Source organism: Cynocephalus volans, chromosome 1 (assembly GCF_027409185.1).
Source record: "Cynocephalus volans isolate mCynVol1 chromosome 1, mCynVol1.pri, whole genome shotgun sequence".
Taxonomy (NCBI): Eukaryota; Metazoa; Chordata; class Mammalia; order Dermoptera; family Cynocephalidae; genus Cynocephalus; species Cynocephalus volans.
In genome coordinates this window covers 303,037,638-303,049,983 of record NC_084460.1, presented here as the reverse complement: position 1 = coordinate 303,049,983, position 12,346 = coordinate 303,037,638, and the positions used below count along the sequence as shown (strand labels likewise).

The following is a 12,346-nucleotide window of genomic DNA, read 5'->3' as shown; positions in this document are numbered from 1 at the left end:
ATGGATACCAGGGCACAGCATCCCTGCCTGGACAGTGAGCCTAGGGCCTGATTGCCAGGAAGTACAGAGCAAGCCATATTGCAGGCATTCTGCAAAATGACTGCCCCATAATCTCCCAAAATGCCAACGTCATGAGAACCAAGGAAAGGAGGAAGAATGTTCCAGATTGAAGAAACTAGAGGGATAAAATGGGTGCAGTGTTTTATCCTAGATTGGAATTCTGCAAGAGCAACCGGTAAAAGGTAGTCAGGTGTCTCAGAAGAAGGGCCAGCAGGAGTTCTTTGTGCTGTTCTTGCAGCTTTTCTATGAGCTTGAAATGGCTCCAAAATAAGATTTTTAAAAAAGGTATTGAGACGCTTTCTCGGCATTTTAGATTCTATTCTTGACATCATTATTTACACTTTTCTGCAAACTCAAGAGGAGGCAGCAAGGGAAGAGATGTGTTCCCTTCAGAGATACCTCCAAAAAAAACAAAAACAAAAGAACACCCCAAAAACCAAACAGCAAAAAACTCTTCAGCCATAAAAAGCGATGAACACTGATGATACATGCTACAACACGGATGAATATTGAAAAGAAGGGAAAGAAGCCAGATACAGAAGTGTATTGTATGACCATTTATATGAAACATCCAGAACAGACAAATCTGCAGAGACAGAAATGTCCAGGTATTTATCTATTCTGGATATTAGTGGTTGCCAGGGGTTGGGGAAGTTACTGCTAATGGTTACAGGGTTTTCTTTTGGGGGTGATAAAAATATTCTGGAGTTAGTGGTGATGGCTGTGCAATTCTATCAATATCATAAAAATGGTGAATTTTATGGAATGTAAATTATACCTCAATTTAAAAAATTCCTGGTTAAGAAATGTCTTCAATGCCAAGATATAAATGGTAGGTTCCACATAAGGACCAAAGTATCCTAGTGCCCAAACACTAAGTTATTCTAATTTCTATTCAAAGTAAAAAACATTGAAGGATTTTCAATTATGTTCTCAAAATTCCTCTCCTATACTGTGTCCTTAAAAAAAGGGGGAGGGGGGCAAAATAGAACATCAATAAAAGGAAACAAAACAAAGTCCCCACAGACCCAACTCTCCCAGCTCTAGACATTGTCCATGCCCCTAGGGAAAACCCGCAAAAAGCTGACGTCTGCCAAAAAGGCAGGAGAAAAAAAATGCTTGTGCTTCCAAGAAAGATGCAAAAAAACAGCCGCGAGAGACTCGCATGCAACCATTTCTAGCTGCTTGCTTACTTTTCCATTTTCCCTTTTAGTCAAAATAAAAACAGTCACTATATCCCAGGGTCTTAACCACTGTTACAAATCAGAAGAAGAAATAAATAGAAAATCCAAGGACAGTTAAAGCCTTCATCTACTGCACCTGGACTCGAGAGACTTTAAGAGAACACCTCTGAGGCTGAGCAGTTAGCTGTGGGACACTGAGAGCTGCTGCTTTCCTTTTACTTCTTGTCCAGTAATCCGTGGCATGACTGTGAACATCAGACAGGCTACAGAGCAGGACTGGCATGAACCCAGCGAGCAGGCCAGGGACCACCCGCTCCACCCTCAGTCCTCCTCCTCAGACAGCACCACCTTCCATGCAAAGGCTGCCTTTTCTGGGATTTACTCTCATTCATTCATTCAACCATATTTATAAATAGCATTTTTAAGATCGCGAGTGCACTTTTCACTTGCAGACCTCACCTCCCGAACTTTCTCCACCACTAACTCAAACCTACCTTCCCCATATTTCCTCTATTTTTGGTACATTTTAAATTCAGTATTTATATTATTGATCATATAACTATTGCTCACACGTTGAGCCACTGTAAATTATAACTGTATTTTGCTACCTTTAAAAAAATTTTTTTTAAATATCCATCAGGCAGTAGGATTGCTTCTTTACTATTTCTTATTTTTAATATTTAAGAGGAGAATTAAGGTGCTTTGTTACTTTAAATTTTCCTTGAGTTATTAATTGCCTCTTTTTATTTGCTTAATTTTGTATGTACCTATCACTAATTCAGCCCAAAACTTCCCTACAGAACGTTAAAACTCTTCAGTGTGGTCTAGCACACTGTTTAAGAAATAGCTTATGGGTCTCTCTCCCTGGTGGCACCCTCCTGCAGCCCTCTACCTTCTGCTCTAATGTTGACCAGACGTCCTCTCAGCCTGGGCACCATTTGCGCCTTCCTTTGCATGTTTCTTATATGGGGCACTCCATTTCTCTAATTCCTTTTTTTTTTTTTTTGTCTTTTTCATGACTGGCACTCAGCCAGTGAGTGCACCGACCATTCCTATATAGGATCCAAACCCGAGGCGGGAGCGTCGCCGCGCTCCCAGCGCTGCACTCTCCCGAGTGCGCCACGGGTCGGCCCCATTTCTCTAATTCTCATTCTTGGTTCATTCTCTCCTCTACTGGCATCCTTTAAAAGGGTGTGCAGGAGCTAAATTTTCAAAAATTAGCATGTCTGAAAAATACCTTAATTTTCTCTCTGTACAGAAGTCAGGTTGGATAGGGCACAGAATTCTAGGTTGGGAATGATTTTCTTTAAAAATTTTTCCCCAAATCTGCAATGGCATTGGGTAGCTATATATATATGTATATATATATATCTTTTTTTTTTAGTAGATTTTTGAGTTTTATTGAAATCTTACATGAACAAGACATTGGAAATAACAATCACATCAAAGAACAAATTGTCATGGCTTTGATGCTTAAGCCAAACAACTTTTGTAGGGAAGATTTCAAAAAGGTGCGCAGTGATGACAATTTAAAATGCAGGTAATCTGCTTCCTGGAATGCAAAGTACACAGTCATAGGCTATTTTCAACACAAGAAGACTTAAATTTAATTTTTTTTTTTGTAGTACATGCTCACATTTTAAAATTCAATAATTTCCTTTTAAATTTCTGAACCACTGCCTGCACATTGCTGTCTAGCTTTTAGTATTGCTACTGACAAGTCCAAAGCCATTTTAATTCGTATTTCTTTCTCTTTCCTTCCTGGAAGCTCTTAGATCTTCTCTATTATTCTGAAATGCCATAATAATGTACACTGTGGCAATCTTTGTTCGTTTCTTTTTTTTTTTTTGTCCTTTTTTGTGACCACGATCTGCCAGTGAGCGCACCGGCCATTCCTATATAGGATCCGAACCCACGGCAGGAGCGCTGCTGTGCTCCCAGCGCCGTACTCTCCCGAGTGAGCCAGGGGGTCGGCCCTGCATAGGCACTTTCGACCTGGAAATCTGTGCCTTAAGTTATGGAAACTTTTTCTCATGTAATTTCTTTGACGATTTCCTCCCTTGCTTTCTTTGCTCCTGCCTCTGGAGTTCCTGCATGTTGGATGCTGGATCTGCTGGGTCGCTCCTTTAATAATATTCTTTACTTTTCTCCATCTTCCTTTTATCTTTTATTCTGCGTTGTGCAGATTTCCTCCACTTAATCTTTCCACCATTCCTGCTCTGCTGCGACTGTCACTTCTGCTAACTCTATTTCTGAATTCGCAAGCATTTCCTTGCTCTCCATTTGTTCCTATCACAGCACCCTGCTCTTGTTTCAATGTGTTCTCTTTTTTTCCGCAAGGGCTTTCTGAAGATGTAATACATTAATAAGGTTCAAATTCTGAATGTACAAAAATGAGTCCATAGTGGAAAGTCTCCTTCTAACCCCTGTCCCAAAGCCTGCCAGCTGCAGTCGCCTTTCCTGGGGGCCATTAAAGTCACCAGTTTATTCTGTATGGAATATATAGTATATATACAGTTTTCCCTCTTTTTCCCACAAGCAGCAGTGTACTATACACGCAGTTTTGAATAATCTTTTTCCCATATGATGATACATTTTGAAGAATGTTTCACGTATCAGGAAATGTAGAGCTTACTCCTAATGTGGATTCACTACCATTTATTTAACTGGCCTCCTAATGGTTAATTCCCAATATTTTACTATTGTAAACAAGGCTGGAATAAAAAATTATAAGACAAAATTTTACACTTCTAATAAAGGGGCGCTCCCATTTCTCATGAACATAACACAGCATAAAGCAATTCTTCTATTTTGTCAAAATCTGACAGATAAAAAACAATATCCTCTTGAGGAATGGTAGGTTTTTATTTTATTTATTTATTTATTTTTAATTAATTTTATTTATTGAATCAAAATCAATTATACATATTTTGGGGGTTGAACACTGAGATATGTTGATCAAATCAATATCACTAGCAAATATATTGTTACAAATCGTAATTATTCTTTATACCCCTTGTCCAACCTCTCCCCTTCCTCCATTCCCTCCCCCTCTCCCCTCTAATTACCCTAGATTTCTTCTCTCCTTCTGAAAGAATAATGGTTACTCTGTTAACTTGTTGTCTAGATGATCTGTCCAATGCTGAGAGGTGTGATCAGATCCCCCAATGTTATCACAGAGCAGATGCTTCTTCTGTCACTCTGGAATGGGCTTTGTGGAGAGAGACATCATCTGCTTTTCTTGGTCTCTGCTGGTGACTCTCGTGTGAATGCACTCCAGTAGTTGGACCATCTGTGGGGTGGTTGTGGTGTCTAGCCACTTTTGCGGCTGCCATGGTTGTTGTGGTGGCTGAAGTGGGCCACCCACATGCAGGTGATGTTTTGGCATACTCCTTGGCGCTGGCTATGTGCCTGGTTGTGGGGTGTGTCTGGTCCCCTTCTCCATGCCTCTGGTCCCTTGACAGGCCCTGAGGCATTGGCGCCATGTGCCTGGTTGTGGGAGGGGGGGGTCCACTCCCTGGCTCCATGCCTTGGGTCACCAGGCAGGTCCCGAGGCACTGGCTCAGTGTGCCTGTTTGTTGGAGGGGGGTCCGGACCCTTTCTCCATGCCCTGGGTCCACAGGTGGGCCCCGAGGTGCTGGTGTGGTATTGCTAGTTGTGGGAGGAGGGTCCGGTCCCCAGCTCTATGCCTCGGGTCACTGGATGGGCCCAATTTTTCCATCTCTACTATCTCTGGCACTGGTTCAGTTTCTTCTGAGTCCTTTTTCTCCATTAATTTGGTACCTGTCTCTTATGATAGAGACTTCCTCAGACATCTGGTGCTCCTTGGTTATTGGTGTGTATTAAAGGGAGGCTCTAGGAGTGCTAACATTTATAACCATCATGGCAAAGACTGGTAGTGGATGCTAAATCTAGGGGAAGTGTGACAAGGGACAGGATGTCTGTATGGCCTTAAAGTGTCTTTCCACATATTAATTATTGGCTGCAAGAGAAAAATTAGTAACTATGTTGTGGAAGAACTAGAAAACACAGGGATCAAGATTACATCACCAGTGAGGACAGACAGCCATCAGGGGTGACATGGATTGAACTGTGTCCCCCAAGTTTTAAGTAACTGAAGATTAATCCCCACTGTAACTGTGGAGGGTGGGAAATCCTACTATGGCAATTGAAAAGTGGGGCCTTGAAGAGGTGACTAGATTCTGAATGGATTAATAACGGTGGTCAGGGGTGTGGTTCTGAGGGCTTTAAAAGGAGAACACATGAGAGTCCTTCTGTCTCTCTCTCTCTCTGCTCTGCCATGGGAGACACCTGGGTCACTATCACCATCAACAAGGCCCTCACCAGATGTGTTCCCTGGACTTTGGACTTCCCAGCCTCCAAAACTGTAAGCAATACATTTTGTTTTTTAATAAATTATCCAGTTCTAGGTATTTTGTTATAAGCAACAGAAATGGACTACTACAGGGAGCTTCCGGGTGTGACGCCCTGAAGGACATGGTGTTAACTGGTAGGGTCCAGCTGGGAATACATGACCTGAGTCTAATCCCAGGGAAATATCCCACAAGCCACAAATGAGGAGCATTCTATTAAAAATAAAAAGGAACTATTCTTTAACACCGTCAATATCATAAAAGGTAAAGAAGAAAGGCAGGCTGTGGAAACGTTCCAGATTCGAGGCAAGTAGAGATGAGACAGCTAAATGCTACATCTGGTCCTAGATTGGATCCTGTCCTGGGGGAGAACAAAAGCTATGAAGAACATCACTGGGCCTGAGGACAAAATTAGAAAGTAAACGATATACTAGATAAAAGGATGGTCCCAACGGTATCAGCGATAAGTGTACTGGGACTGCGTAAGGGAATATCCCACTCCCAGGAAAACACACTATAAATACCTGGGGTGAAAGGCCGTGATGTTTGTACTTGCCCTCAAATGCTTCAGAAAACGTGTGTGTGTGTATGTGAGAGGCAGGGGGAGAGAGCAGGCAGAGGGCTCTCTGCTAGTCTAATTCTAACAGCTTTTCTCTATGTTTGAAAGTATTTCCAAATGAAAGCCTTTAACAGGGGAGGCTTTAAAGTGCTGGTGGGCTTCTCTGTGTGTAGGGCTTGTCGTCAGCTGGTGGGAACACCAGCAGAGCTCCCTGTCAGGCTGGCTGGACTCTGCAGAGAGCAGTCTCCTGTCTCCAGGCATCCGCTTGGCCAGCATTCCAGAGGGGCTAAGACATGGAGGGCCTCCCATAAGATGACACTGAGTCTATCATATGCAGTGCTCTCTGATACTTTCTAGTATATTCTCCTTCATTTATTTAAATGATGACTGGGCCCCATTACACAGCTCTCACACCCCACAGCATGGAGACTGCTTCACGGGGAAGAGCCAGAGCTGGAGTTTGAGATTCTAAGAGGATGACCTTCAGTTCAAAATTAGAAGGAAGAATGAGAGTGAATGGGTACCCTAGGGGACAGTGGGTGGTGTAGGAGGGACCAGGGTCAGTCCCAAGAAGCAGTGGGCTCCATGTCAGCAAGGATAATCACATTTGTGCTAGGGAAGGACAAGAAAACAATCTCTCTACTGGGTAAGAGGCCAAATCAGATGACATGCAGAGTTCCTCTTCCGAATCCAAGCCCTTATTCATCAGAACAAACATTTACCAACATATGTAAAGACAAATCCCACCAAGTCACAGTACACCACCACCCTGCCCCTCCCTGCCCCCTCTGGCCTACCTGGAACACAAGGACACCCATGTGGGAAACTGACAGGTTAATCTTGGTTCCCTCCCTGTCAGAAGCTGTGTGAAATCTGATGCCGTACATTTCCAACTTGCGAGCAATTTCAAGCACCTGGAAATCAGACTCAGCGGGCGTCTGGCCTCTATAACGAAGGATATATGATCACATCACTAAAAATATTCTTTCTGAAAGAGCCAAAATGCATTACATAAGTAATCTGGTAAACAAGACAAAATACAATAAACCCACAATGAAGGCTTTGTGTTTTTAGAGAGTATTTAAGTGTTTTCAGAGATCATTTACTGTCTGTATATTTATCTACTACAAAGACAACATGCTATGCGTGCAGCCCAGAGAAACTGTCCTTCTTTTCTGTTACCCAGTTCCTAAAGGGTAGAATATTTCCTTTGGATTCACTGGATACTCAGCCTTACAATTTTCTCTTGATACTGACAAGGTTATATGCAAGCATTATATGCGGAAGTAAACATTAAATCAGAGGCAATACCACCGATAACACTACTATCTTATTAAGCCCATTTTAATGCTATAAAAAGTATTTTCATAATGGACAATTTTAGCCACTAGAATATACTTTTATAAGAATGAAATTGCAACATCAAATAAAAATATCATTGCCAAAACAATTGGTTTTATCCACAGAAAGGTCTACTCCCAGCATGTAACATGTTTATCAAGTCCATGGTCATGCTACCAGGAAGCGGAAAGTGAGCACGATCCGCACACACTGAACAGCCTCCAGGAGTGACGCTCATTTGCAGTCGCAGCTGGTGCAAAGGGAGATGCCTCTGTAGGGCCCCATGTTCCATGCCTGAACTCTATACATGGGATCTCCCATTAAGAACTCTCTTCCTTCATACTTCCAAATGCAGGAACTTTAGAATACTTAAGGAATAATGCAACTGTCTGGGTGATGCTGCTCCCATGATGTCCACTTTGACTAAAATTTCCATTCTTTGAATGCTCTGTAGGCACCCAATTACAAACTTAAATTTTAATAAATCATCATCATCAACAAGAAGTAACACATAGTGGGTGTCACAACTGCTTTACAAGAAGTCCTAATTCTGGGAGTTTCACTTATTTGTAAAGCCACCAGTGAACATTTTCTAAACACAAATTTCTCCTTTTGAACATATATAGGCAGTACGACTTATAGAGAGATATCATGAATTTGGTGTCTGAAGAAAACATGTGCCTTAAGAAAACTAGGACATACTTTGGAAATATTCAGAAGTTAGAAAGTCCCATTCGAAAGAAGAGCTAGACAACATTTAATTTTTTTTTCCATCTTAACTTTGTACATCTACAGAAACACCAGTGACCACTACGCACCTCCAACTTTGAATAGTCAACATTCAAATATTTTTCTGCAGTCTCAAAGATCCAAAAGAAATGTGGTAAAGTCGAGAAAAACAACTTGCTTAGTGATTACAGAGGTGTTTCCAGTGGGTCATGAAGAATCATAAAACAATGTAAGACATTTACACAGATTAAAATGGAAGTGCAATATTGCCTTTATTTGTTTTTTGTTTTTTTTTTTGTGATCGGTAAGGGGATCGTAACCCTTGGCTTGGTGTCGCTCACACCAGGCTCAGCCAGTGAGCCGAACCCGCGGCGGGAGTTCCGCTGCACTCCCAGCACCGCACTCTCCCGAGTGAGCCACAGGGTTGGCCCTGCAATATTGTCTTTAAAAAACGTACACAAAGAATGACTAAAAGAAATAAGGTATATGCCATGAATTTCTGATGATTGTGGTGACCAAGTCGGCGTGCCGCACAGTGAGTGCCCAGGAACTGCGCTGAGCTTACTGCTTCTCGGCTTACTTGGGAGGAGTCCAATTCTATTCCTATGTATAGCAGACCACCCAACTCACCTGTCTCTCACTGGCTTTCTAGTCTCTAAATCATACACCTCTCAAGATAGACAGACAGACACAGGTACAGAGGCTCACACAGGAAAAGGCACAAGCATGTGAATGTGCATGCACTTGCAGTACACAATGCACACATGAACACACATGTGCAGGTACATAAAAACACAAGCCATGCACACAGGAACACACACGCACACACACACAGGCAGAACGCATGCACAGGAACACACAGAAGCATACACGCAAGCACACAAAGGTGCACACATGAACACACAGAAAGCACAGACATGTTACAGACACACATGCAAATGAACACACGTGTGCACACATAAGGCAATCACAGCACACACAGGAACACACCCACACACACGTGAACATACACAGGTGCACACACAGCCGCCCCTGAGGTCTAGCGTTTGCTCCCTCCCACAGGCGGCTTTCCAGCGCAACTGCTCACACATGCTGTCACCATTTCCTCACCTCACTTTCCGCGTACGTGGACCTGGAGTCCACCCCGAGCACTTACAGAAGCTGCTGAAGGCCACAGGCACCACTGCACTGCCTGGCCTGCACACACACTTCTGTCCTTTCCTCCCTGGGCCTGGGGGTGCACCTTGATCCGAGGGGCTACAGCTGCTTTCCTGAAGTGGTCTCTTGGCGCCTGTGCCCTCTGCGCTCCTGGCTGCCAGGCCCATGGGTGCCTCCTCCTTTGCTCAGCTGCTCAAGGCTAGCTTTTCAGGGGCTCACCCTGGGCTCTTCTCTCTCCTGATCTCCATCTACCTTCTTCCTAGTTGATCTCACCCACTGCACAGGTTCACGCAGCCTACACACCAACAACTCCCCACACCCCAAATCCACCTGTCCATTGCGGGCTGTCACCTAAGTTGATGCTTCACAGCAGTGAGCCCAACCCACCCCTCCTCAAGGCGTCCAGCGCCTGCTCTGTGCATCTCAGCAGGGAGGGACCTGTCCCCAACCCTAGAAACAAATCCTGAACCAGTGACCGTCTCCTTCTGGGATGGAAGTGACTCAGTCTGACACTGGGAGAGGGTCTTTTGCTCTGTGGGTCATCAGGGTGTGGAGGTGACACTCAGAACAGCTGCACCTTGCTTGCTACCAGACAGAATAAAGGCAACGCCTGAAAGAGACAAAGCACAGGGCATCTGGGAAAACAGAGCCAGAGCTCTGAGACCCCACTGAGACAGTGGCTTCCTCAAGATCAGACCAGGCATGTGGACTCTTGCAAAAAAAGCACCGCCTGACACACAAGAGCCGCCCTCACCATTGCATCCTAGATGGAGCCCTGCACGCTCAGTCTCATCACGCACAAAATGGGTAATAACAGCACATGCCCCACAGGGATACTTACAGATCACACGCGAATGCTTGGCACAGCATCTAGCTCACTATAAGCACTGTCTGCAATCGCCAACACAGTGCCACCTGTATCAGCTGGTAAGTCTACTTGCTCCAGTGCTTGAACCAGAACCATGTCATGTTGGAACCTCCTCCCCTCCCTCTCTTTCCAGGCTGGTGCTTTGCCTGAAATGCCTCCTCCCCTACCCGACTGCTTCATTCTTCAAAGAGCCTCCCCATGCATCCTCTTGCTAAAAAGCACCCCCCAGTACTGTGAGTGGTAAAATGCACAAAACCCACACACAGTCTGACAGGGGAGGTAAGACCCGGCAGGGTAGAAATCTTGGTCTGTGCCATTCAAATCGACCCCTAGTGCTGACAGCAGTGGGTGATATGTAGGTGGCACTCACACTTTGTTGAAGGTGTGAAAGGGGAGGCACGAGTGGGTTCCAGTATAGCCTTCCCTACATGACATTATTGGACAAAATAAACTTGTTTCTCAACAGGCTCCTTCACAAGACAGGGCTGAGTCTTCCAGAGTAACTCTCACCAGTCAAACTCTCTCTCTGGTGAATAAAAGCCCCAGCCACCTCTGCCAGAACCCATGGCCCTTTCTTTCCCACTTGACTCTTCAATCCCTCCTCCCCTAGCACTCTTCCTGAAGGTCAACCCAGAAAAAAGCACCTGTGATCAAAACATAGCCAAAGAACACAGCTGCCAGCATGCTTCCCAACATCTGACACAGGCACACATACAATGCCAACCTCCTCACCACAGCATGGGCTGCTCACAAGAGAGGATGACTCCTGCCACACCGCAGGGACCAAGTAGCAGCCCATGTCCTGGCTGGGAGCACCACATGTCCTGCTCACTAGCACCTTCCTTCCCAGGCCCTGACGTCCTTTCCAGCCTTTCCCAAAGCAGAACATCTTGCAGGCAGGACTGCACGTTAAATCAGGGCTGCAACCTCTCTGTCAGCCAAGCCACTGCCTGAGGCCAGGGAGTAATAGTTGCCACTTCAGCCAGAATCTTGCAGAAGCCTTCACAATAGTTCCCTTTCTATTATACACTATTCAGTCATCACTGCAGAAATAGTGTGCCAACAGCCAATGCCGAATGACTTACGTGTGCTTCCGATGGAATTCTAGTACTTTCTCAACAGAGCGCGCCTGGCTGGGCAAGTACTCGTTGGCTTTGAGGTGCTCTCGATCCAGGGTTTCATCATAATCTCCTATTTCCGCTGATATGAAATAATAAAAGTCAGTAATTCTAATTTTTAAATAAACTACAAGCATTTGTACATGCAAATACATAAATTAAAAGTAAAAATAATTATCCTAAATCTGTAGTAAAATAATATATTCTTAAAAACCCCAAGATTTTGCATTTTATTTCCAAATATTTTATGCTGTTAAAAGGCAAACATAAAGGCAGGCGAAGAGGATTTTTTTCTGACTTGTGGAGAACAAAGCCTGTGATGAGTGATCACACAAACACTTGAGTGAGCCCCCGTGAGTATGCTGTTTTTTAAGTCACACTTTATACATAAGGTGTCTCAAGACTATCACAACCAGGAAAATGAGTTTTATCTGTTTCAGGACACTCTATTTTTAAATCATTTTTTCCTTTCAGGGCTTCTTAAATTTCTTGAGGAATAATGTCTCTTTCTGATTTCAAGTATTTTAAGGTTATAAATATTTTAAAAGCAGTGGGAAAGCCCAATAATTTTAAGCAATATACTCTTTTTTTGTTTCGAAACAATCTCAAATTCCCAGAAAAGTTGCAAGCACAGTGCAACAGCTTCCCCGCTCCAATCATCTGAGAATAAGCTGCCAACCTGGTGTCTGCCACAGCTCACTGTGTATCTTCCTACACACCAGGGACTCTCACCCACACAGAGTAAGCGCCCAGATCAGGAATGGGGCCATGGTCTATTGCTGCACCCCGGACTCAGACCCGATTCACATTTTACCAACTTGTGTCTTTTTTTTGGCAAAAAGACCAGTTCAGAATTATACATTACATTTAATTGCCCTGTCTCTTTTCCTTCAATCTAAGTAGCATCCTTCTAAGGTGAAATTAGCACTGGACAAGTTGTTATATTACAGCAGTCC

At 43.9% G+C, this 12,346-nt stretch overlaps 1 protein-coding gene across 7 annotated transcripts in view; it reads right to left on the bottom strand.

The window, feature by feature from the left end:
* The window catches only part of FARP2 (FERM, ARH/RhoGEF and pleckstrin domain protein 2), a 122,521-nt gene that overhangs the window by 56,708 nt on the left and 53,467 nt on the right, over positions 1-12,346 (bottom strand). For all 7 annotated transcript variants that reach the window (XM_063095608.1, XM_063095603.1, XM_063095619.1 and 4 more), the window contains exons 7-8: positions 11,358-11,472; positions 6,974-7,121 (exon numbers count right to left, since the gene is read on the bottom strand). In XM_063095608.1, the coding sequence (XP_062951678.1) occupies positions 6,974-7,121; positions 11,358-11,472 (263 nt within the window). The remainder of the gene's footprint in view (positions 1-6,973; positions 7,122-11,357; positions 11,473-12,346) is intronic.